The sequence below is a fragment of the Phascolarctos cinereus genome, unplaced genomic scaffold (genome assembly GCF_003287225.1).
Source record: "Phascolarctos cinereus isolate Bilbo 61053 unplaced genomic scaffold, phaCin_HiC Scaffold_4;HRSCAF=312, whole genome shotgun sequence".
NCBI classification, from domain to species: domain Eukaryota; kingdom Metazoa; phylum Chordata; class Mammalia; order Diprotodontia; family Phascolarctidae; genus Phascolarctos; species Phascolarctos cinereus.
This window is the reverse complement of record NW_027555847.1, coordinates 4,742,845-4,768,444: the sequence shown is the minus strand read 5'-3', so window position 1 is coordinate 4,768,444 and position 25,600 is coordinate 4,742,845. Positions and strand designations below refer to the sequence as shown.

At 48.8% G+C, this 25,600-nt stretch overlaps 1 protein-coding gene across 3 annotated transcripts in view; it reads left to right on the top strand.

The window, feature by feature from the left end:
* Positions 1-25,600, top strand: part of AOAH (acyloxyacyl hydrolase) — a 116,797-nt gene that overhangs the window by 64,646 nt on the left and 26,551 nt on the right. For all 3 annotated transcript variants that reach the window (XM_020964393.2, XM_020964396.2, XM_020964392.2), the window contains exons 12-14: positions 930-1,024; positions 14,874-14,965; positions 23,577-23,659. In XM_020964393.2, the coding sequence (XP_020820052.1) occupies positions 930-1,024; positions 14,874-14,965; positions 23,577-23,659 (270 nt within the window). The remainder of the gene's footprint in view (positions 1-929; positions 1,025-14,873; positions 14,966-23,576; positions 23,660-25,600) is intronic.

The following is a 25,600-nucleotide window of genomic DNA, read 5'->3' as shown; positions in this document are numbered from 1 at the left end:
CCCCAAGGGGCTGTCAGCCTCTCCAAGGTCACCCAAAGTCAGATCAGACATGATGCCAGGGCTCCTGGCCTATCAGCCCCCTAGTGCCCTCCCTAGGACAGCACCAGGTCCCAGGGTTAAAAGGAGCAGGAGAAAATTAAATTAAATCAAATTAAATTGTGCAAAGAATGCTATTCCAGACAGCTAAGGAAGGCCTTAGAGGCCTGCAGGGCCCCCTCCCTCATCCCGAAGCCAGAATAGGCAGATTTCCCTTGCATAATTCAAGTCATTGCAGGGATAGCTGTGCCCAGAAAATGCCCCAGGAGAGTGTGATGCCTAGACATCTGCCCCCACAGAAAGGGGCCCTTCTTTCTCAAACAGCTGAGCGGTGGGACAGAATTCTGGGTTCAGGTGAACTTGGTTTCCTCCTGTATGAAGGAAAGGGGCAGGACCAGACCAGGTGACCACCAAGGGCCCCTCCAATCATGGACAGTGACTGCGATGTGAGAAAGCCATCCTCAATCACGAGGATGGGCAGCCATCTGTAGGAGAGGGCCCACCACACACCCAGAGGACTGGATCCCAGCTCTGGAGCTGGAAGGGCCTCAGACAGTCTAGTTCATTCTCTTATTTTATAGAGGAAGGAAATGAAGCCCAGGGAAATTCAGTGAATTGTCCAAGGTCACACCAGAGGTGAATTTGAACCCAGGTCCTCTGACCTGGATTCATTGTACCACCCTGCTCCCAGGCCATACACCCCTATGTTTGTTTTGTCGGAGTGGGGCAGAAAAATCTCCTTTTGGGTTCCAGATCATAAATCTCTCCCGGCTGCAGAAAGGGGCCGTGGCCCCACTGTGCCCTGGCTGCACTGGGGAGCTTTCCTGCTGCCCAGTCTGGAGACCCCACCTACCGAGAGCACAGAGCTAACACGAATAAACTGTCCTTCCTAGGTTCAGAAGCCAAGGGTCTCATTGTGCTGGGGGACTCCGCCGCGGCCCATTTCCACATACCCCCGGAGTGGCTGACAGCAGAGCACATGTCTGTGGTAAGTACCATCTGAAGTGGTTAGCCATCAGGCTGCCGGTCTCCTCCTCTGTGCATCCTGGTGACCTGGGGCCTGGAGACACACTCCTCCTGCTGCCCATCCCCGCCAATCGATCAATAAACATTTATGAAGAGCCTACTACGTGCCGGGTGCTGTGCTAAGTGCTGGGGATACAAGAGGCAAAAACCAGTCCCTCCTGGGGCCCAAGCCCTGGGCCTGGACTCCGGAGACCCAGGGGCAGGTCCTGGTTCCTGCACTTCTCACCCTTGGGCCCTAGGGGCAGGCAAGCCTCTTCTGTTTCTTCATCTGGAAAGCAGAATATTTACATTTTGTCAATCATCATTGTTCAGTCATGTCCAACTCTCCATGACTCCATTTGGGGTTTCCTTGGCAAAGGTACTATTGTGCTTTGTCATTTCCTTCTCCAGCTCATTTTACAGATGAGGAGACTGAGGCAAACACCAGATTTGAACTCAGGTCTTCCTGACTCCACGCCCAGCGCTCTGTGCATTATGGCACCCCCTGGTTGCTAGAGAAAGGGGTCATCTTATTACCGCTGTCATAGTTATTGTTGGTATGGATCATTCAGCTCCCAATGGGTCTATGAGCTCAGTGGTGCAGGGTACCCCTCAACAGGGCAGACCCCATGCCATCCCCCACTGTACAAATCTCACTCCCATCCTCTGACACATCCTCAGGAAAAGGGTTGACTCCATGGATGAGGGTCTTGAGACCTTTTAACATCTCCCTGCAAAAATACTGTCGCCGGTCAGGCGTGCCTCAGCTTGCCCTGAATCCTTTTTGTGAACCAAAACAAACTTGTTTGTGCAGAAAGAGTCAAAGGAAAGCTCGTCTCCTGACTTTCTCAGCTCCCCACGGCTCGGGAGCGAGCCCTCCCTCAGCCCAGCGTGCAGGCTCCCTACCAAGTGGCCATCCAGGCCTGGTGTGAAGAGCCCAGGGGAGCAGGGATGGCCACCTCTACACCCCGTCCCTTCCACTCTGGGCCAGCCCTCCTGAGGAGGTCAGTGGCCTCTACCGTTAGCTCCCATGGCTTCCCCAACAACAGCCCTTCAGAGACTGGAAGCCAAGAGGACACATGGCCTCCAGGCTGAGCCCTCCCAGTGCCTTCAAACAAGCCTCCCGTGACCGGGACTCAGGACCCTTCGCCTTCCTTGTTTCCTCTCTCTGGATGGTTTCCTCCCAGATCTGCAGACCCTCCTCACAATGCAGCTTTTCCAATGCCTGCAGACACATCTCCTGTCCTCCTGAGCCTTCTCTTCAATGTCCCCTGATCTGCCATTTTCTGATTTTTCATCCTCAAAGAGTCTCAGAGCTGAAAGGGACTGCGGCTGAAAAGAATCTGCTCATAACACAAGGGATCATCTAGGCTTTGCCTGATGGCCTCTGCCTCTATGTAACCCATGCCGCGAAGCTGGGGCTGCGATTCAGTGAGGCCTCTAGAGGATGGATGGGAACCCCTGGGAGCTGACTTCAGAGCAGTAACAAACTATGGAGATGGGCTGAGTGCTGAAGCCACCCAAAGGCTATCATTTATCAATATCGATGGAAGCCTGATCCAGCTGGCGGGTCCCTGGACCATGGAACTGAGCCTATGTTTATAGCTCTCAGGTTCCCAAATCCAGAACTCCAAGGTCACCTCCAGATAGAAGCCCCCAAAGACTCTTCCCACCTGGGGAGGGCCGGGATGCTTATTCCAGGAAAGAGACAAGGGCCCCCTTTGGCCATCCTCTTCTCCTTTTGTTATCCCAAGTCCAGCTCCCTTGGCCTTTTGGGGGATCCAGGAGCTGGATCAGGCACCACCTGGCTCTCTCTGAGGCACAGCAGTGACCGTTCCTGGAGAGCAGGTGCTGTCCACGTCCTGCTGTCTTTGTCAGGCCCAGTGCAAATATTCAACATTAGCAGTTATTGGAGTAGCATTCGTTCCCCCCCCCCGGCCCCACCTATGAACAGCTGACAGATGGGAGGGCTGCTGAGGAATGGTAGGAACCAAGAACCAAGAATACTGGAGGATAAGGCTCTAGACTTGGAGTCACCAAGATCTGGATTCAAATCCCACCTCAGGTACCTACTGCAAGTCACAGCCTCTCTGTGCCTCTGTTTCTGCAACTATAAAACAGGGGAGCTGGACTGAGCTCTCAAAACCTTCCATCTCTGCATCTATGATCCTAAGACCTGGCTTCCAGTCCCTTCTCTGACACTTCTGTCTGTGGTCACACACTCACAGAGCTTCGGTTTTCCTAGAATGTAAAAAGCTGGTAATCATAGCACCTGCCTCACACAGCTGCTGAAAGACTAAATGAGAAACGGGCTCATGTGTACAAAAATATTTATAGCAACTCCTTTTGTCGTGGCAGAGACTTTCAAACAGTAGGGCATCCATCGATTGGGGGCTGGCCGAACCAATTACAGCACATGAAGGCGATAGAATACGGTCGTGTCTTAAGAAATGATGAAAAGGATGGTTTCCGAGAAACCTGGGGAGCCGTGTAGAAGTGAAGCAGGATGAAGTGAACAGAGCCAAGAGGACAATCTGTACAACAACAAGGATGTCAGAAAGACAAACTGCTTGGGGGCCCTGGCAACATGTGTCAACACAGCAACTGCCCCGCTCCAGGAGACGCACAATGAAAATGCACCTCTCTCCTGGGAGCAGGACTGCGCACACACGGGAGACAGACTGAGATGTGTCCTTTCAACAGTTTTTGTTCCTCTTGGCTATTCATGTTTGTGGCTAGGCTTTTGGTTTTTTTTCTTCCTTGGGTGGAAAAGACATAGGGAGGAGAGGAAGGGGATTTTCATTCATTGAGAAACATTTTGATTTTTTAGAAAAGGATTAAATGAGAGAATGAATGTCAGCCCTTTTCAGGATTTGCTTTCTGCCTTTGTGCTCCCAGTGCCTTACAGAGCCTGCACAGAGTGGATGCTTAAGAAATGCTTCTGGATTGATTGAATACTAAAGTGCTTCGCAAACTTGAAAGGGTTATGTAAATGTCATGTATAATGATTACCTCTTGGGGTCAAACTCAAACAAAGTCTCACCTAATTAGTCAAGGAGCAGCAAAGCTGACCATGGCATTGGCCATGGCAGTGACATCATTGACGCTAGCCATGACATCATTGACCATGGCAGTGACATCAACGACCATAACAGTGACATCATTGACCATGGCAGTAACATCATTGACCATGGCCATGACATCATTGACCATGGCAGTGACATCATTGACCATGGCCATGACATCATTGACCATGGCAGTGATAGCAATGTCATTTCAGTCTTTGTGATAATCACTGATCTGTTCTGAATCACTGGTGGTCAGGATCCTTATCTTTCTTTAATCCCAGCTCCAGTTCATGGAGAGGCCTAGGCCTGCCAGATTTGTCTCATGGTCTTCGAAAAAAATTGACAATAGACGTAAAATTGGAAGGCTGGAACCTTGGCTGGCATTGCCTCTTTCTGTCAATAGAAGCTCTAGGGGCACCAGCCCTGCTCATGCCCACAGAGATGCCAGACCGGTGAGATGATGGGCTGAGGTCAGGGAAGGTCCTTGCATCAATTCTGAGTCATCAAAGCTGAAGCAGCGGGGCAGTAGGAGCCCTGAGGTTACAAGAGATGTCTGGATTTTACATGTCACTCTCTCCAGGAGAAGGGAAAGATTGGAAGATGGCTTTGGGGAGCTCTCTGCTTGAGTAGGGATTGTCTCTCTGACCCTGGCTGGTGAGTCATTCTGAACTGGCAGGTGTTTAGGGGCATTAATGAGAATAATGTTATTGGTGGCAGGTCCCAGAGGATTCATGACCAGCTTTCCACACTTGCAGCATCCTGGATAATTGCACCCACACTGCCACACAAAGTGGTCAGCAGAACTCCCCCAATGTGCCGGCCAGATGGGCTTACTTTCTGAAGGGTCTCGGAGCCCCCATTTGCCTGCTTCCCCCTGAGGCTCCTCTCCCTTCCTCCCCTGCAGGTTGTGGGAGGAAGGATTCATCACATCACATCCCCAAGACCAGGACTGACCAAAAGCAGTGGCCACAATGGGCCAGTGCTGGAGAAGGGAGTCTGTGTGGGCTGCCAAGTTTCCCTCTCACTGGCAGATTCTGTGAGCTGTTGGGTCCCTTAGGGCAGGATGGTACATTTGGGCGTAGGGTCAGGAAAAACTTCCAGACACTCCCAGCTGTGCCAAAGCCAGTGGCTGTCTCTCTCAGGAGGTAGGGAGTGACTGAGAACTCGCAGGGGCACTCAAGCAGAAGCCAGATGGTGCAGAAGGGGATCTTATTCAGGTGTGGGTGGGACGGGTTGCCTCTAAGGGCTCTTCCATCTCTTAGGTAGCTCTGGGCGAGCTCTGCCTTGGTCTCACACAACTGGGAAATGTGAGGAGCCCCAGAGAAGTGCTGGGGACAGCCCACCCAACAGAATCTGAAATCAGAGCCCCTGCCTCAGATACTTACTGGCTGTGGGGTGGTGGGTAAGCATCACTGCCTCTCTCAGCCTCAATTTACTCATCTGTAAAGGGAGGGAGTTGAGCTTGCCAGGAGCCCTCCAGACCCCCTCAATGTTGCCCTGGTGCTCCAGGAATGGGGCTGTCAGAGTGACTCCTGGGACATGGATGATGTCCTCAATAACTCCCTGGGGGCTGGGGACCTGGAGGGAGGACTCAGGCCCCTACCAGGAGTCACAGACAGGTCCTCTGCCTAAGACCCTGCCCTCTCTCATTTCTTCTCTCCCAACTCGACCAGCTGGCAGGCTTAAGCAGGAGGTCTTGGGAAGGATGTCAGCTCCAGCATGGTTTTTTTCCTTGAATTGGGGATTAGCAGCTTCCAGGATTCAGGAATGCAGAGCTGTGGACAGGCTTTCAGGGCTGCTGAGGCCCCTCCTGCTGGGAACGTGGCTTTCAAATTGCTTTTGCTCCCAAGTGCCTGAGTGAAAGTGTCAAGGCCAGACCAGCAAAAGCAACTGAGAAAAACAGATGGGGGGGGAAGGCTCCTCCAGTCAGGCTGCCAGATTTTCTTGTTTGCAGACCCAAAGAGAGCCCCAGCCCAAGGCATGCTGGGCCCTGTGGGGCCTGTGACCCATTTAAAATAGTTCCATCTAATTCAGTTTAATTCAATTTAGACAAGAGTTATTAAGAACAGACTAAGTGTGAGACATTCACTAAGCCCTGGAGACACCATGCTAACAAAAATAGTCACTGCCCCCAGGGAGCTTCCATTCTGCTGGGGGCTGATAGGTAAGTAAATATAAGGTCAACTGAGGAGGGAGGCCTCCTGTACCTGAGCTGAGCCCGAGAGACAGAGGTGAGAAGAGAGGGCAGTCCTGTCATGGGGCACAGCTGATTCAAAGGCACGAAGGCTGGAGATGAGTCATGAGTCGTCCTCTACAAAGAATAGGAGTGTGACGAGCAGGACAGTTCAGCCGGAGGGAGCAAAGGGGAGGAGTGGCATGCGAAAGCTTCGTGAGTGGGTGGCCCCTTCCCCAGGGAGAGGAAGCAGCGCTTTTCCCCTTTGTCGTCTTGTACCAAGGAGATCATTTTGTCGTCTGGAGAGGACACAGACACCAAGGCTCACTGGGCAACCTTGGACAGGCAGGATGCCCAAGCGGTTAGAGAGCTGACCTCCGTGTCAGGGAGACGTGGCTTCAGCCCCACCCCGGGCGCTCCCTCGGCCGAGGACTCGGCTCTCTGGGGCTCAGGGAAGGCTCTAGAACTGAGTTTTAGCTGGTGGGGGTCCTCGCACTGGAGGTTCTCTCCAGAAGCTGCCCGGAATCCTTGCCTTGGGGTATCGGAGGATCCAAGGTCGAGGCAAAGAGAGGTGACAGGTGATGCTCTTCTACGTCACTGTCCACGCCCCGCCCCCCCGCACACCTGGGAGGCTCCAGGGACCTCAGGTTCTCCTCTAAACCCCGTCCCCTCCTAGTTCTGGGGCCATCCCCTCACTAAGCACTGTGGCCCCAAGGGGATTTCCAGAATAGTCTGATCGCCAGACTATTAGTCTGGGAAGGTGTTTGTGGCTCAGTCAGAAGAGGGTGCAAATGCAAAGCTCCGGGCTTCTCTAGACATTGTTTGTCCTTCCCACCTGTGACCCGAGCCGAGGTACCCAGGGCCCGAGGGATAACTGGAGACTCGTGCTCTCCTCCAGTAGCCCTTAATCACTGTTGTTGGGTCGAGTCCGACATTGTGACCCCATGGGGGGTTTTCTTGGCAAAGATACTGGCGAGGTTTGCCATTCCTTCTCCCACTCACTTGACAGATGAGGAAACTGAGGCAATCAGGGTTAAGTGACTTGCCCAGGGTCACACAGCTAGTCTGCGTCGGAGGCCACGTTTGAACTCGGGAAGATGAGTCTTCCAGACTCCAGGCCGGGCGCTCTGTCCACTGCGCAGTTCTGGGAGAATCAGGCAGAGACAAAACAAGGCTGCTACAACCTGCCAGCCTCCAGATGACCACAGTGATGTTTGGGGGCTGCCGCAGGCGGTGTGAGCAGACTTGTGAATGTAAATCAGTATCTTTGTCTTTGAAAAAGGCCATCTCCGCTTGACTAATTTTCCCTTGAAGAGCAAAAAAGGAGAAGAAAAAAGCAGACAGTGAAGTCCTCCAGCCTAGCAGGAGATGGTGCCCTCCTGCCACGGCCCCCATCTGTTCATGAGTGATTTCTGGAATATTTTAGCTGCCCTTTCGTCGAAGCAGCATCTCCAGGCGCGTTGGCAGGGCCAGGGCAGCTGAGCCAGACAAATCTGATCTTCCAAGTGCCCATCACGGGGCCTCTGGCTGCCAGCACCCCTGCACCCTCGTCTGACCGTTGTCTAGGAGGCGGCCCACGCGCTCCTCATGCTGGGCCCACGGCCTGAGGAGTCCTTCGGCTTGTCAGGACGAAGCAAAGGCAGCTTCACCCAGGACTGCGGAGATGCTGATGCCTCCCGGTCACATATTATACACTCTAGGAGATGAGGGTTATGTCTGATTCAGTTTATTAAACAGGGCATTGTGCACAGAATCGTGGACTGAGGTCTGAAGGGACCTCAGCGGCTGTCTAGAGTCTAGACCCCTGGTCTTGGGTGCAGCCTTTTGACTAAGTGCAAGTTTTGCAGAACAAATCCTGTTATTAAGGGGATTTGTTCTGTGAAGTTTGGGCCCCGCTTGAGGACCTAGAGGCCCTTGAGACTGCAGGTTCCCCACCCCTAGACCAATTCATTTTACAGAAGAGGAAACTGAGGCCCAGTGTAGTTAAGTGGTTTGCCAGGTTGTGTTTGGCAGAGCCAAGATTTGCGCTCAGGTGCCATGGTCCAAGTTCAGTGCTCTTTCAATGGGAAGAACAGAATGCCTCCTGTTATTGTGCTGTCTCCACAGCTCAGCCTCCATACTCCCTGGGAGAATCCCCAGATGCAGACAATGTCCATGGACCTAACAGGGAAGCTGGAGTGGGGAAGAAAGTGTTCAGAGATCCATAGAAAATGTCCCACCAGTCTTGGAAACCTGACTTCACATCCACATTCGGGCCATTTCAAAAAGCTAGATTCCTTTGGTGTTCAAGATTTTCTTTGGCAAAACCAATCCAAATCCTTCTTTTCACCTCCTGGATGCTGTGGCCTGGAAGAGTAGGATGCTGGACTTGGGAAAGAAGATAACCAGCCGAGTCACTGCTCATTTCTTCCATCAGGAAAAGGACCTTTGCATTTGCCATGGTACATCTCTCTGCAGACAGTGACCAAGTCACAGGGGCCCGCTGGCTCTTTCTGTTGCTTTTCCTTTTTGTGAATCCAGACCTGACAGCTGGTGGACTGAGTTCTGGTGCATTCAGTGCCCTTGTCCCACATGCTGAAGGTGAACCTTCAGGTCTTCTACCTGCCAGCTATGAAGAAATCATGCTGGTTAGGCTCTGCATTTCTTCTGAAGAGAAAGGTGACTTCTCAACTGCCCCAAATTACTTTCTGAGAAAGCCAAGCAACAGCGTTTATGAGTAAATAAAAGAGAAAATTATTTTAAGCTGCATAATTGTGGAAGGCATTTGGAATTACTCAGTCCATATGACTGTGCTCCCAACAAAATTTCTTGGATAATTCCAAAGGGCAGGACAGCATGAATCTGGAGATGTCTGCAGCTCCTCATTTCCATTGCAAACCCAAGGGTGAGCTATTCCACACTTGGCCCTTTTTTTGTTTTAGATTTGACTTGATTTTCTTGGCTAACAGGTCCTCATCCTTTAACATGAGGCTGATAATACAACCACATGGACTGTTTAGGAGAAACATGTCTGGTAGAATGTGAGTCCATTGAAGGTAGGGATGGATTCATTGTTGATTTTGTATCCCTAGTATTGAGCACAGGGCCTGGAATGTAAAATTCAATAAAGGACTGTTGAACCTAATAAAATACAAAATATAGTAGAGAGGATATGACAGATTCTTGATGTATCTTTCTTACAATTTTATCTCTCAGAAACTAGAGGAAGTAGCAAAAGGAATTACTACTATGAGCCTAATTATCATCACCAATAAGGAACTGGTTCATTAAGTAGAAACATCAGAAGTCTTGAGGGGTAATGGACATTTTACCTTAGAGTTTATGATGGCCAAAGAGAAGAATGCTGGATGTAGTCATATGTGGACACAAGATCTCAAGAAAGCAAATTTTAAAAGTTCAGAGCAAAAATAGGAATGAATCCACCATCTGAGATGCTAAAAGGGGAGTTGGCTCTATATGGTCAAGGGACATTCAAAAATAATAAGAATGATGCTGTCAACAAAGAGGCAGGATGATACAGTGGGAAAGCATTAAATTGGGAGTCAAGAGCAAAGTTCAAATCCTGGCTACCACTTACTCTGTGTGTGTCCTTAAACAATTCACTCATCCTCACTAGACTTCAGTTTTCTTCTCTGTAAAATGAAGAGACTAGACAACGTGATCCCCAAGTTCCTACCAAGCTCTAAATCCTTGGTCTTCAGGAAAAAAAGAAGGTATCTAAAAAGGCTAATGTGGACACATAGGGAGCTCTCTAGTGAGCTCAGACTTTAAAAGAACGTGTGGAAGAGATGCAAACAAGCATACACACACACATATATATATATATATACATACACACACAAGAAGGCAAAAACCTTTAAGAATAGTGTAGGAAGATTATAGCTCAGAATGGATATATCTACATATGTCTATAATAATATCTAACAAAAATCTTCCAAGACAACAAAGCGAGTTTCTTAAGCTCTCCTGGGTACAAAGAGAATGTGGACAGGATAAATCTACTGCCTGTAATAATGGTATTTTGTTAACTGTCTACCATCTCCCAAAGATGCTCATGCCTCACTCCTTGGCCAGGAAAGCAGACACCCATACCAAGGAAGACTCAGCCCCAGCCAACAGGACAGCCAGGAGGAACATGTAACACATGGTACAGAGAAAGGAAAATGCCCCAATGGCCATTGTGCTCTTAACTTCTCTGTGAAAGAGAATGATCTTTACATCATTCAAATGAGGTAAGATGGCAAGAGACCACCTCAATGCTCTGAATGAATTCACATTTCCCAACCTAAAAAATGACCCCCCAGATGCTGCTTTCAGATGAAGGTGCCAGCCCATAGCTGGCAATTCTGAGCAACTGTGATGAGCAGGAGAGGGTCCAGAAACCTGGCGTGGCCAAGTACCATCCTAATTTACAAAAAGATGAAGAAGGAAGATTCCAAAGGCCATAGAGGACAAAGTTTGGTGTCCATCCCCAGCATCATGCTAGAAGGGCATGCTCTCAGAGAGGCAGTCCTCATTATGTTTCACGACCCACCAAGCTAACCTCATTGGCTTTTTCAAGAGGGTCTGTAGATTGAGGCAGTGTGGTTCATTTTAAGAAGTACTGGGTTTCGAATCAGTGGGTCTGGGTTCAAAAAGTGTCAGTGCCACTTATTATTTGTATGAATGTGGACATTTCCCTTTACTTGTAGGAGCCTCTGTCTTATCTATAAAATGAGAGCGTCAAACTAGACAACCATGAAGTCCTTTCCAGCACTGTAAGGATAATCTTGCAATTTTATAATGTGACAAAGTTCTTATTATATACTTGTAAACAAGATGGAAAAATGTAAACTGGCTAATGATATAATTAACCTCCACCAGTCAATAAGCATTTATTAAGCACCTAGTATATGCCTGGGACTGTGCTAAGCACTGGAGGTATAAAGGGAGGCAAAAAGGCAGTCCCTACCATCAAAGAACTCACAACTATTTAGATGACCATAACTAAAAAGTATTCATTAAATAATCAACCTGGAAGGAAGTCTCTAGCACTGAGCCACAGGGCTCTATCCTTGATCACCCTGAGGTTAAAATGTTTATATCTTGGAGGCAGCCAGGTGGTACAGTTAATAGAGCTCTGGCCCTGAAGTCAGGAGGACCTGAGTTCAAATCCAGCCTCAGACCAAGCACTTGACACTTACTAGCTGTGTGACCCTGGGCAAGTCACTTAACTCCAATTGCCTTAAAAAAAATTTATTTCTCCCTTGGATCAAGAGTCAGATGATATGCTTATTTCATTGCAAGAGACAGAAAACCAAAAAAAAAACTCTATTTGATTACAGAATTGGGATCTAAGAATATCTTGACAGGATAGAATGAGGAATGAAATTTAATAAGATTAAAGTGTACAATTCTTGACTTTGATTAAAAAAAACATCAAAAGAACAAGTACAGGGAGAGGGAGGGTGGTCATACAGCAGTTCATGCCAAGAGGACCTAAGGTGGTACAGAATGCTGGACAGAGAGCTAGGACTGGCCTTAGAAAAGACCTGAGTACAATTGCTATGCTGGGTGACCCTGGACAAGTCACTTTAACTTTCTGGGTCTCATTCTCTCATCTAGGTCCCTTCCAGCTCTCAGTCTCTGGTCCTGGCAGCAGGGAGATCTCAAGGCCACCTGGCTCCAATTTATAGGTTGGCTAGCTCCAACCCTGCCTGGAGTACCATGTTCACCTGGGGTGGAGGGGACATTTCCAGAACAACATCGACAACCCAGAGGGTATCCAGAGGAGGCTGACTAGAATTGGGACAGGACCAGAAAATCAAATGTTCTTTTTAGCTTAGAAAACAGACTTGGGTGATGCTTATGGTAGAAGTCTTTCCACGTTTGACTAGTACTGTGTGACTCCAGAGGTCTGTGGATAAGACCACAGAAAAGAACTCCTTCACCAAAAAAGGAGCTTCAAGAAGGATCTGCTAGCTGCTAGAGATGCCTAGCTATGGGCTTCTTTATTCAGTAGAAAGCTCCCTGTCACAGGAGGTATTCAATCTGGGGCTGGTGGATGTGTCAAGAATGTCATTGAGGAAACTCATGCTTGGGGGAGAGGGAGGCATTCTGGTCAGGGAGAGCCGGGACTAGCTACCGTCCAAGGTCCCCCGGGATTGTAACATCCTAGGGTTCTGTAATCCTTGAAGTATGCGAGTTGGTGGGGGAGCTGAATAAGAACGTGGAGCTCTGTGCTGGGGTTGAACGTGAAACACTGAGTCTTTCTGTGCCAGGTCAGGAATGCTGGGATGCTGGTGCTGTCTCACCCAGACATCATCTGATATTAGCGAGCCTGAGAGCTCTTTGGGGCAAGAGATAGAGGGAAGCGGCTCTGCCTCACTTAAAGCCAATCCCGCGCAAGTCCAGCCGTGATGTCATTGGCCCTCTTGGAGAAGGAAGGACGAACAATGATAACAAAGGGAAACCGGAGGATGGAGAGAGAGAGGGAGGGCTCCCGACGCTTCCTAGCCGTGCGATCCCCTCGGAGTCCCCTCAGCTCTCTGGGCACAAGGAGCGGGGTCTAGGGTCTGGCTCTGAAACCCGCGACGATGCTCTAGGTCCATATTAGCTTTCTGTTGGACTGGGAGCTCCTGAGGGCAGGCAACATCTCAGGGCCGCCTTGGTATCCCAGCCCTTAGCACGGAGCCTGGCACGGAGAGAATGCTGGACAGGTGTTTATTGTTGTTTGGTCATTCTGGGGGCTCTGAACCAATCACTTCAGGCCGGCCCCCAATCCCGTGCCACCCTGTCTCCCACACCCCTCCAAGTATTGCCCTTGAAATATAACAGTGGGCTTCTTTTTTTTTAACCTACGCTGAAATCTTATTTCCCCAAAATAACAACTCCCCACACCTGAGACATGTTGGCATCAGGCAGCTTTAAATGAGATCTACCAAAAGCCCCAGTGAGCAAACAGAAATCTCTGGAAGGTACTGGCCTTTATCTCTCTCTGCCAAGCATGGAAGCCAGAAAGAGAATGTCCTCATCCTTGCAGGAAAAAAAAAAAATCAAGCCCTTTCTCCTTTGTCATAATTTTTGACACCTTCCTAAGTAAAAGAGAAAACACAATCAGCATGATGGAAGACAACAGACTTCAGTCTAAATAATCTAAATGCAATTGTATAGGGGGAGGGGGGAGGTTGGCTTTTAAACAAATGGATCCTTCACCTCCTGGAATAAATAAACCATGATGTTAGTGCATCAGGTATAAATAATAAAAGAGGGAGATGGGAGAAATGAAGAGGAGTTGACGAGGTGGAGAAAAAGCCATGGGTACCAGGAAAGGGTTTGGGGCAGGGGGGCTGAATGCAAGCTCTTGTCAGAGTCCAGCTCCCCTTCATCACCTCCAAACAGCAAAGATTGCTCTGCATAAAGCAAAAATACAAAAGTCAACAAAAGGGGAGGGGGGGGAGGAAAGGAATCCAACCTTAGGACAAACCTCGAAGAGGCACAGGAGAGAGGCCAGAATTTTTGAAGGAGTAAATGTCATCTAAGTGGTCTTCAAACCCAAGGATGGCTGGCCATGATGGAACAAAGGAAAATGATGAGAAAGCCTCACAATGAAAAGAAGAGAAGGCTGCAGCAGCGGCAATGGGGACTCCCCCTCCCGACCTCTGAAATGAGACCCAAAGTACTCCAGAAACTCAGTAAACTAACCAAAGGAGAACCGACAATGAGAAATAGAGCATTCACAGAATACAGAAAGACAGAAATGGTTTCAAGCACATGATGGAGAAATCTCCCTCTTCAGTGGATGTTCTGAAAAAGAGATAAGAAGCAATTGATCAGGGGGGAAAAATCCTTAGTAGCAACCATCTCTGATAAAGGTCTACTCTGCAAGGTCTATAAGGAATGGGCTCCCATTTGTGAGAAGAGCCCATCCCCCTTGCCTCACTGGTTGGAATGCCCCACGGCATTCCCCTTGTGTCCCATGCCACTCCCAAGCTCACCTTCCGCCCTTCCAGTCCACCCTCCATTCTCCCCTATTCAGCTGTCAAAGTGATCATCCCAAAGATGACCACATTACTCTCAATAAATTCTGATGGCTCCTTCTCATCTCCAGCATCCTAGATTCAGAACACACCCCACCCCTTTCCAGTCTTCTTATGCCTTTCTCTTCCCTCCAGTGACACTACCCTCCTGGCTATTCCCCAAACAAGACCCTCCATCTCCTGCCACTGGCTGTCCCCCATGCCTGGAATGCTCTGCCTCATGGCTTCCCTGGCTTCCTTCAAGTCCCAGCTAATATTCCACTTTCTAAAGGCAGCCCCTAGCAGAGAAAACCAGCAAGAGATGATGATTTGGGTCACCAAATGAGGAGCCTAACTTGGGCCAACCCAGGTTATCAGGACAAGGAGGAAGGGCACCAGTGGCCTGGGTTCTTACCCTAGAAACTATTGGGTATTTTCCACTGATCAGGTTCCTGATCAGCTCAGGTTTCCCATCAATTCGAATAAAATGTTTGTCCTTTCCTAAAAATTTTCTGCTGGCCTGCTACTTAGTGAGCTGAGGCCAGAAAAGAGAAATGGTCCCCTATTAAGAGTTCCTTATTTTTCTGTTTTTAGAAAACTTTCTCCAATCTGCCAATGGCTTTGAGCAATGAGCTCGACTTGCCCCAGCTCTCTGGCACAACAGGATTTTGGAATTCTACCAGCAGGTGAGTGACTGTGCCTGTGAATACATGAGCAACGTGTACACACATCCACACAAACACACACCCAGAAAGTAAAAGGTCTATTGGGGGGACCTGGGGCTTGAGATCATGGATGGGGGTCATTAGCCATCTTCTCTAGGACACGGAGGGTGTCCAGGGCAACCCCTGCTGAGCCCCAGCCTAGCTCCCAGGGGCTGGACATGAAGCTGGACTTTGACTAAGACACATATCCCAGCAGCAGAGCCCATAGCACTGACCTCAGACAGAAAAACCATGTAATACCTAGTTTTGCCAAACTGATCTGGGTTTTCTTTCTATTTCTTTTTTATATTTGTTACAAGGGATGGCAGGAGAAGTGAGGCATATACTGAGAAATGAAGATGAAAGGAAAATAAAAGTTATCAATAAAAATTAAAATTAAAGAGAAAGAAAATGCTACTGGATGGGTAGCATAGACAGAGGGGACTCCCTATTATCCAGTCACAGGAATGAATGTTTGTGAAAAGGAATGTGTAGAATTTCATTTAATTCGACAACCATTTATTAAGCACCTACTGTGTCTGTTAGGATCCTACATCTAGGTCTAAAAGAGGCATGTAGCCTAACCCCTTTGTTTTATAGATGAGAAAACTGAGGCCCAGGAACATTGAGTCACTTGCCTAAAGTCACATGGGAAGTCATCATCAGGGATGGGGGGAGGAGGGTGGAGAGGGAAGGATTTGGACCCAGGCCCTTTGTCTCCAAAACTCAGCTCTCTTGACCCTGTACCGAGTTGTGACTGGGACACAAGTACACAGATCAGTAAATGTACAGCACAGTTGGGGAGGGGGAGTTGAAGCATCTCATGAATCCTTGTTGACTAGACTCAGACACGTGCATTAGGAGGATCCACTTGGCTTCTGCAGAGGATGAGGGAGGGATAGACCAACCCAGATGCTATGCCAAGTGTGGAGCAGAGTGGGGATGAGTGTCTGCAGTAGCCTGGTGGGTGTGGGCGAAGATGAAGGGATGGGTGGAAGTGCGATGGCAGGGCAGGAAACGTATCAACTTGGCCCTTCCTCCAGTGGGGGGGGGGTGTTGATGGCGAGGGAGGGGCCTCCCGTCCCAGCCTGGGTGACCAGGACAGTGGTGGAAGGCTGTGTCCTGGCCTCCCAGTCTTGGCGGTGAGGCTGCCCTCATCCATCAGCCTCTACTCAGACATAAGCTATGAGGTTAGCACTTCCTCTCTTGCTTCAGCTGAGTCAACACATTCATGCACCTGCTGTCTTGTCTCACAGTCCTGGGAAAATATTTATTCTTGAATAAGTGAAAAGATGGCCTTCTCTGTAGGGGGAGGTCTCATGGGTTAAAGAGTAGGTTCATGGAGCCAGAGCTTCCATGGACCTGGGAGGCCATCTAGTTAACACTCCTCATTTTACAGATGAGGAAACTGAGGCTCAGTCAAGTTAAGTGACTTGCCCAAGGTCACTCAGGTAGTGGAAGTCCACTGGAAGGTCTCTGAGAGATGGTAACTTGGGGTGAGGTAGGAGTTGGGGTGGGGGAGAGGACAGAGCTTGGATGGGGGATGGGCAAGAGAGGAGCTCTCAGGAAAATGGATGAAATGTGGTGATTGACAGTCACATACCTGCGGAAAGCACCTTTGGTCAGTCAGTCTGTCAGCAGGCATTTGCTAAGTGGTTACTAGGTAAGTGGTGCTGGGCTGAGTAAGACAAAAGGGAAAGTCCCTGCCCTCAGGAAGATTACCTTCTACTAGCTAGGGTGGGTTCCACTGCTAACTGACTGTGTGACCTTAGGCAAGTCACTCAACCTATCCAGGTCTCAGTTTCGTAAAATGGTCCCTCCAACAAAGCCTGGCTATGATTCGAGCTGGGGGGATGTGGAGGGGGCCTGACCTGAGCGTGGCCACCACACTGCCCACCCTTGGGCTCCTGCTTTCCTGTGGCACATGTGGCACCATGACTCCCACAGGAAAGAAATAGGCAGCTGTTGTTACGCAGTCCATTCGAGTCTCTGGTCCAGCGTCCCATCCCTCTCATAGAGGAGTGTCCCCCACAGTGTCATCAGCGGGTGGTCATTCGGCCTCTTTTGGAATGCTTTCAGGGATGGGGAGCTCACTCTGTCCTGCACATTACTCTATCAGGTCCCCAGCAAAAGACCCCCTAGCCAAAAACTCCAACAGAGAAGGGAGGGGACCAAGGGATGACAAGGGGCTGAACCTTTGACCTCTCTCACAGCTCCCCCCAGTTTGGTCCCTCCTCTCCCCTCACTGGGGGCTCATCTCTCTCATCTCCAATCCTCCATACAGCGGGCCAAGAGGCTTCCTAAAGCAGGTCTGACCATGGCCCTCCTCCCCCTACTCAGTAAACTCCAGTGTCCCTCATTGCCTCTAAAACTCCCCCGCTTGGCATTTAACGTGCTTCATAGAGGCTGCAGTTTGTCTTTCCAGGAAGATCTCCCATTACTGCCCTGCCTTGGTTCTTTTCCTCGAATACACTGACATCCCATCTCCCACCACCCAGCCTTTGCACACACTGCCTCCCCTGCCTAGAATGCTGTCATGCTTCACCTGTGCCCTGTAGAACCACTAGGTTCTTTTAAAGCACAGCTCAAGGGGCTCCCTCTTACAGGGAGCCTTCCCTGATCTCTCCAGTTGCTAGAGCTTCCCCCAACCCCACAGGAACTAATTCTGCATTTACTCTGAGCATATTTTGCATATGCTTGAGCACATATACTGGTTGTTGCTACTCTTTGTAAGTAAGGTAGTAGCTTATTTCTTCTGTATTTGTAGAGACAAGAGTGCATTCTTCTGCATTCTGCTTGGTGGGTCATCCTTGGGTTTCTTCCCTTTCTCTCTGTCCCAGAAGACCTTGTGGGATCCCCAAGGACAGTGGCCTTGCCACGTGCCTCCCTCAGCCAGCATCTCTTGCAGGAGCTGAATTTTTCTCCACTCAGCAAGTGAAGTTAAGGAGGTCAGCACAGTCACAAAAGCCACCTACTACCAATGAAAGCTGGGCACATTGATATCAGGCTGGAACTCCCACTCATTTATTTCAGCACCTCCCTGATTTCCTCTCCCAGGAGACAAGCAGGGGTTTCCAAGTGTGCCCAGAATCCACAATACACAAGCCAGAAGCATGAGCTTTCTCATAGACATACCTAATGTATCTAACGTAAAGGCTGGCTACAACACTCAGCTGAAATCCCAAAGCCATTGACAACACCCATTCCTGGCCTTTATCTAGCCATTGTGGCTTGTCCTGCTTCATTATTAGGGGAAAACTGGACTACTTGATTGGGCAAGCAGACTCCCCACTTCTCATATCTTTTGGATCACCACCCTCACCCCATTTCTCCTGGGGAGTGTTGCTAATTATATAATAATAAGTTAAGGCTTGGCACCTAAGGAGATTCCCAGAAAGGGGAAAAGTTTGAAAAACTGGTACCAATGTACAAATATGAATCAGATATGGAATAAGATTTTATTCCTGTACAGAAAAGGGAATTCCAAGCATAAAAGTATAATAGTGTGCATTATAGAATGATTAGAACAGAATTTAGCAGCAATCTTCTGAGACTCTGAAGAGGCTTCAAGACTGAAGAGTTTGACCATCCCGCTAATTACCCATTTCACATTTCTACATTCCAAGTCAGTCCAGCCAAGTCAAGAAGTATTTATTAAGCATTAGTAAATACTTAATTAGTGAATGTGCTAAGCACTGGGAATACAAACACAAGCAAAAAGACAGTCCCTGCCCTCGAGGAGCTTACATTCTATTTTTTTTTGTGAGGCAATTTGGGGTTAAGTGACTTACCCAGAGTCACACAGCTAGTGAGTTTTTATGTGCCTAAGGCTGGATTTGAACTCAGGTCCTCCTGACTTTAAGGCTGGTGCTCTATCCACTGCACCACCTAGCTGCCCCTGGGAGCTTACATTCTAATGGAGGAAAATAATTCACAAAAGGAAGCTGAAAGGTAGGGTAGGGGAAGCACACAGGGTCAAGATAGATAAAGTCAAGGAGTCAGGAATAGAGTCCTTAGCACTAGCCCACTCTTTCCTCTGCTTAGGTTCTATGTGCTAGGTGCTGAAGATATGGACAAAAATAAAACAGGCTCTGCCCTGAAGAAGCTAACTTCTATACAGGGAAACAACACACATGCATATTTAACACAAAATATACTCAGAGCAAATATGAGGAAATTGTTGAGGGGAGCCCTAGCAACTGAGCAAGGGAGGGATCATATAGGTGGTGGCACCTGGGCTAGGCTTTGAAAGAAGTTAGAGGGAGGTGCCTTCCAGGTGTAGGGGACAGCCAGTAGAAAGAGAGAGACATAAAAAGAGATAAGACAAAGAAAGAGGGAGAGAGACAGAGAGAGAGAGAGAGAGAGAGATAAAGACAGAGAGACAGAGAGAGAGGCAGAGGCAGAGACAAAGGGAGAGAGAGAGAGAGAGAGAGAGAGAGAGAGAGAGAGAGAGAGAGAGAGAGAGAGGACAGAGACAGAGACAAAGAGACAGAGACAGACAGAGACAGGGAGAGAGACAGAGAGACAGACAGAGAGAGAGAGGGAGAGAGACAGAGAGAGGCAGAGGGAGAGAGACAGAGAGAGACAAAGACAGAGAGACAAAGAGAGTCAGAGGCAGAGACAGGGAGAAAGAGACAGAGAGAAACTACATCCTGGGGTGGGGGTGTTACATGTCCTAAACTCTTTTAAGCACAGTTATCTGATTTCTTATTAACACAAGGTCAAGGCAACCTTACCTATATATGATTTCCATTTCACAATCCTTTCTATCACAAAATGGGCTATTGATTATTCAATTTTCTCATAGCTCTCAAGTGCTCGATGAGAAATTCAATTTATAGAATTTATAGGAGAGGTTCCTTGTATGGAGCAAGGAAATAAGATTTTCTGGGGAAAGAAAAGCTTATCCTGGTCACAGGCTTAGGGACTAGCCGTGGGATTTCATTGGTGCAGGGAACTCCCTCTACCAGTGCAGACCCCCCCTTTCTACACTACAATTTATAGTCCTAGAGAATTGCCCAGGCACTGAGAATGTACTTGAGGTGCCAGGATCACATAGCCAGTATGGGTCAGAAGGGGCACTGGAGCCATCATGCCCCTGCCCTAGCCTTCTCCTCTTGAGGACAGACGTCTCCAGTTCCTTCAGACACCATGCCTTAGAAGAGCTAAGACTCCTAGCTTTGGAACTCCCACCTTCCTGCCATGCTGTCCTGGTTGATGAGAGCCCCCACAGACAGCTGACGCAGACCCCCAGCCGGGCTACACCTGGACCGTCCCCTGCATGTTGCTCCACTCACCCTGCCGGCCACTCCCCACACAAAATGCCACCCCTTATTAGGATGCAAGCACCTTGACGGCAGGGGTGGCTGGTCTCATGAATTTGGATCCCTGGCACTTCACATGGTACCTGGCACAGAAAGCATGTAAGCGCTTACATTAAGTTAACTGCAATAAGTGAATTCCATTCATTCAACCCGTCCTCTGGTGACCTGGTCTTCCCCATCTTGGCTGTCCACCTTAGAAGTCTCTCGAGATTATCAATGTCCTTCCTAAACTGCCCAGAATGTAGGACTCTGGCTGTCCTCTGGCCAGGGCAGAGGACAGCAGAGCAATCACTCCCCTATTTATGAAAGCTGTGCTTCTCTTGATGCAACCCAAGATTGCAGTCACTTGGCTGGGGGTGGGGGTGGGGACCTATTATGCTATTGACTCGTATTTCTCCTGCAGTTGACCAGAACCTCCAGACCCTTTTCAAATGAACTGCTGTCTCATCAAGGCTCTCCCGTCTTGAACTTGTGAAACTGACGTTTTTTAACCCAAGTGTTCTATACGACTTTATATTCCTCTCCAGAGCACAGGGTCTGGGGCTTCCTAATCCATCCCAATCCTGCATTAATAGTGGCAAAATGGGTCCCCAGAGGAGAGATGGGTACCTATCCCTTCAAGGCTCTGAGGGAGCCTGAGGTACTGGGGCAACGGTTTTCATTGTTCACACGCCCCCATTGGTGTGCTTCTCCTAATGATTATTAGTTGATATCAATTAGCCAGACGTAATTTATTTTACTTAAGGCAGTATATTTGGTATAAAACATTCCCCCAAAAGTGTGGGACATACCTTCCCAAAAGTACATATAGAGTTCAAGGGAAAGCTTAAGCTTAGAGCACAGGTGGCAAGGGGTAGGGTGATGTCCAGCTCCTAAAACCCTCTTGGCTGGGGTCCTGGGGATGGTTCCCTTAGGTTTGGGGCAGCTTTTCTGCTGGGCCCCTTGTAAAGTCCTCATCTGGTCAAGGGGGCAGGGAAAGGAGACTGGAGGCTGTCTCTCCCTTTCCTCCCTCTCCTGGCCCCACCAAGTGATTCAGGAGCTCAGCCAAACACTCCAGTTAGTCTTGTCTCCAAACTGGTGTGCCATTTTATAGAGGACCAACAGGGCATAACTGGGTGTACATTCATTCAGTGCCTTTGGTTGACTAACTCATTCGATGAAGATGTTCTCACCCAACAAAAGTATCCAAAATAGACGACTTAGTTCATTCCTTGAACTGGAATGGGATGAATGACTGCTTGCTTGACTCAGTCAGTCACCACTCATACAACCCTATCAAATTTAGCCTCCCTCCATTCAGCCGAATGTGCTAGCATGTTTGAATCTTTGGGGATCCTGATCTTTTCATCCAGCCTATTAGCTCTGCCTTCCGACTTTATCTCATCGGCTAATTTGTTATGGGTTTCATGGATGCCCTTTTCAAAATCAGTAACAATAACATCACATGTAGTAAAAACACCACATGGCCAAGCAGAGATCCCTGAAGCATCCCACGGGCTTTCCAAATCAGCTTCAAAACATCCATGATTGCTCTCTGAGGTCAGCTGTGCAACCAGCTCTAAAGAAACCTGGTTTTCCCATCTCCTCACCCACATTGTTCCATATTTCCCGCAAGAATACAGGAGAGACTCCAAATTCAGGGAAATGTTACCAGCAGCCCCTTAATCCACTAAAAAGGAAACTAAGGTGGGTTTTTCTGGCCCGACCTGTCCCTAGTGTAGCCACAGAGGTTCTCTAGCATCATGGCTTCCTCCTTTCAATGTTCACCAACCATCCCTTTAATGACAAATACCTTCTAGAATGTTTCCAAGCATCTAAGTCAAGGACTCTGGCCAGCAGTCTGCAGACTCCCGTATCTTCCCTTGAATGGATTTCTCCACTTAATTATGCCTTCTTTCCTTCTTTTATCTGTGCCTTTTGAAAATGTCGCACCCATCTAGAGTTATCTTCCTTTCATGGGTTTCATCTCCCAACCCCATACACACACACACACACACACACACACACACACACACACACACACACACACATACACACCCTTGTTGCCTTACGCCGTCTAGTTAATCTTGCTTGTCTACAAACTTTGTGTATTTATGCATAGATATTAGCAGCCATGGATTTTAGACTTGCTCCGTTCTGGGACTATATCTCCTGTGAGCTCCTGGATAGTGACAAAGCTAACCTTCCTTAATTGTAGCAGCTCTATTTGGTATCTCACTTGGTATCCACTCAAATCTTGCTTTCTGCAGAAGACCTTTCCTGGTCTCCCTCCTCACCTACATGTAAATGCATACACACATATGCACGCTCACATATGTATGCACACATGCATGTGCATACACATACACATACACACATGCACATACTTATACATACACGCTACCCTTCTTCCTGAGTTCACCTTCCATTTATGCTGAATATGTCTCATATGTCTGTAGTCCTTTATGTGTTGTCTGCCCCATTAGATCATGAGCCCCTCGAGGGTAGGGACTGTTCCAGGCTCTCTTGGTCTCCCCAGCACATGAGCTCAGGGCCCGGCACAGGTAGTAAGTTTTTCCTCACCTGTAATGAGAGCTAATACTAGGCCTTACCTCAAAGGGTGGTTGTGAGGATAGAGGAACATGTGAAAGGCTTTGCTGACCTGAAATACTCCCGATTATGAAAAGCCAATAGAGGAATTGTTCCAGTCACAGTTTGTTTAAAAATTCCAGTGGCAGCCAGACAGCAGATGAACCCTGCACTTGAAGCCAGGAGAGACAGGTTCAAATCCTGCCTTTGATGAGCACTAGCCTATGCTAGTGTCCTCCTCCAAAGCTTCATCTGGGCTGGGGGTTGGGTGCCCTGAGACTCCTGAAGGTCCCTGTAAGGGCTGTCCCATTAGTGATAGACCTCACCCCTGCCCTCCCAGGACCAGCTTAGAAGTCTGTTTGGCAATCCTGAAGACAATCTAGTAGGTGATAGAGGTACCAGAACAGCAATGGTGGTATCTAGTTAGTAGTTCGGGATCCACAAGGCACTTTCTGTCATCTCCCATGCTTCCTGTATCAGTAGCCCCAGCACGCAGCACTGAGCCAGGCACACAGTAGGCACTTACAAAGTTGTTAATTCATTGATCTGGTCAGTGGAGAAAGTCCCCACACTAAGTTTGGTTGCTGAGCTCACTAAGCACTTGTTAACAGTGTCCTGCTGGGGAACACAATCCAGCAAAATCAGATGCCTCTTTGGATCTTTTTATTTGAATGTCCTAAGATTCTGTGAACTCATTTCAGATTCCTGGACCACTCTATTTATCTCCGCCTACGTCAGAGAAACCGCTGCAATCACCGGGACTACCAGAATATTTCCAAAAATGGTGCGTGTGTTCTGCTGCTCTCTTCCAAGGGGACCTGGCCAGACGGGGAGGCGGTGCCGCCCTGTCACTCGGAGAGGTCAATAAAATGGCATAGAGAAGTGCGGGGGGGGGGGGGGGCGAGGGCGTGGCACAGGTAGACTCTCTTCGCTTTTGCTCCTCTAGGCAGGAGATGCTGAGGCCAAGACCCGCCCTGGTCCAGCCTCTTCACTCCACCAGAGAGGAAAGCAGGTCTGAGGCAGACGGGAATATGCCCCAGGCCATTCTGACTTTCTTTCTAAGGCACATGCCCAGGGCCAGAGAGATGAGGTGAGCAAAGGGTTGCGGGTGGGGGTGGGGGCAGTTAGCTCTGAGACAGTGCCCGGCGCAGGCAGGTGTGGCCTCTTCCCTTCTTTGCAGGCTGAACGGAACAAGGCTCAGCTCAGCTTTGTTGTTCTGTCTGCAGCTGGCATCATCTAACTAGAAATCAAAAGGACCAAAATGAAATATTCCAAAAAGAGCCAAGTGCAATTGACATAAACCTACATGATTCTCCTGCTTTAATTTGTTGTCATGACCAGATTATTTAAACATTCAAATGGCAAAGCTGAAAGGAAAAGTAAGAAATCATGGGCAAAGGGCTCTAATCACTAAACATCTGGCAGACAGAACTGCACAGAAACCAGGGCTTCTGTCAGACTTCCGTCGGCTCAAGAACTGTGTCTTCTCTGAAGGTCACCAGGGGTCTTAATTGCTAACTAAGCCATCTGGCTCCTTCTCCTTGACCTCTGTAAGCTTTTGATACTTCTCGGGGACACTTTCTTCTCAGTGAGGTGGAGCAATGGACAGAGAACTGGGATCTGGAATCAGGAGATGTGAGTTCAAATCCAGCCTTAGACTCTTAGTAGTGTGTGACCCTGGGCAAGTCACTTAACTGCCGTTTACCTCAGTTTCTTCATCTGTAAAATGGGGATCATATTAGCCTCCCTAGGTTGTCGTGACGATCAACTGAGATAGTGTTTGTAAAACATTTAGCACGGTACCTGGGACATAGTAAGTGCTATGTAAATGTTTTTGTTATTATTTTTTGTTGACTTCCATGACTTCTCTGGCCACTCCTTATTCTCATTTACTGGATCACCACCCATCTCTCGCGCCCTAAACATGAATGACCCAGAAAGATTGTGTCCTGGGCACTTACCTCTTCACTCTACCCACACTTCCTTGATGATGTATTCCCTCTCCCCTCCCCTGATCACTGCAGCTTTTTAGCCTGCTGAGTTTGCAGGCCACTAAGACCGCCAGGTCCTCTTCAAGTGAGCTGCTGTCTAACCAGTCCTTCCCCATCCTCCAACTGGCTTTTTAACCCAAGACTTGCATTCATACACACCTTGGGGGGCAGTGTGGTATAGTGGACAGAGACTAGCTTTGAAATCAGCAAGTCCTGGGTTCAGGTCCTGCCTCTGGCACATCCCAGCCATGTGACATTGGGCAAGTCATTTAACTTTGGTGCCCCAGGCAGCTCTTTACCCTTGTCACTTGTGAAGCAGGGGTCAGTCTGAGCGGGTAGAAGGAACGACCTCACTGGAAGTACACCTTCTTAGCCTCAGCGTCCAGTCCTTCAGGCTCCCAACCCAGGAGTCCAAAGATGGCTCATGCCCTGTAGACATCTTAAACTCAGCTTGTCCAAACCAGAACTCATTATCTTTCCCCCAAAATCTGTCCTCCTCCTACCTTTCCTATTACTGTAAAAGGCTATGTTATCTGCTGGTCCCTAAGACTGGCAACCCAATGTCATTCTGGGTTCCTCTTCTCTCTCTCTCTCTCTCTCCCCCCTTTTCTCTCTCTCACTGTCTCTCTCTCTCTCTCTCTCTCTCTCTCTCTCTCTCTCTCTCTCTCTCTCTCTCTTTCTCTCTCTCTCTCTCTTCACATCCAAGTTGTTGCCGAGGCTATGATTTCACCTTT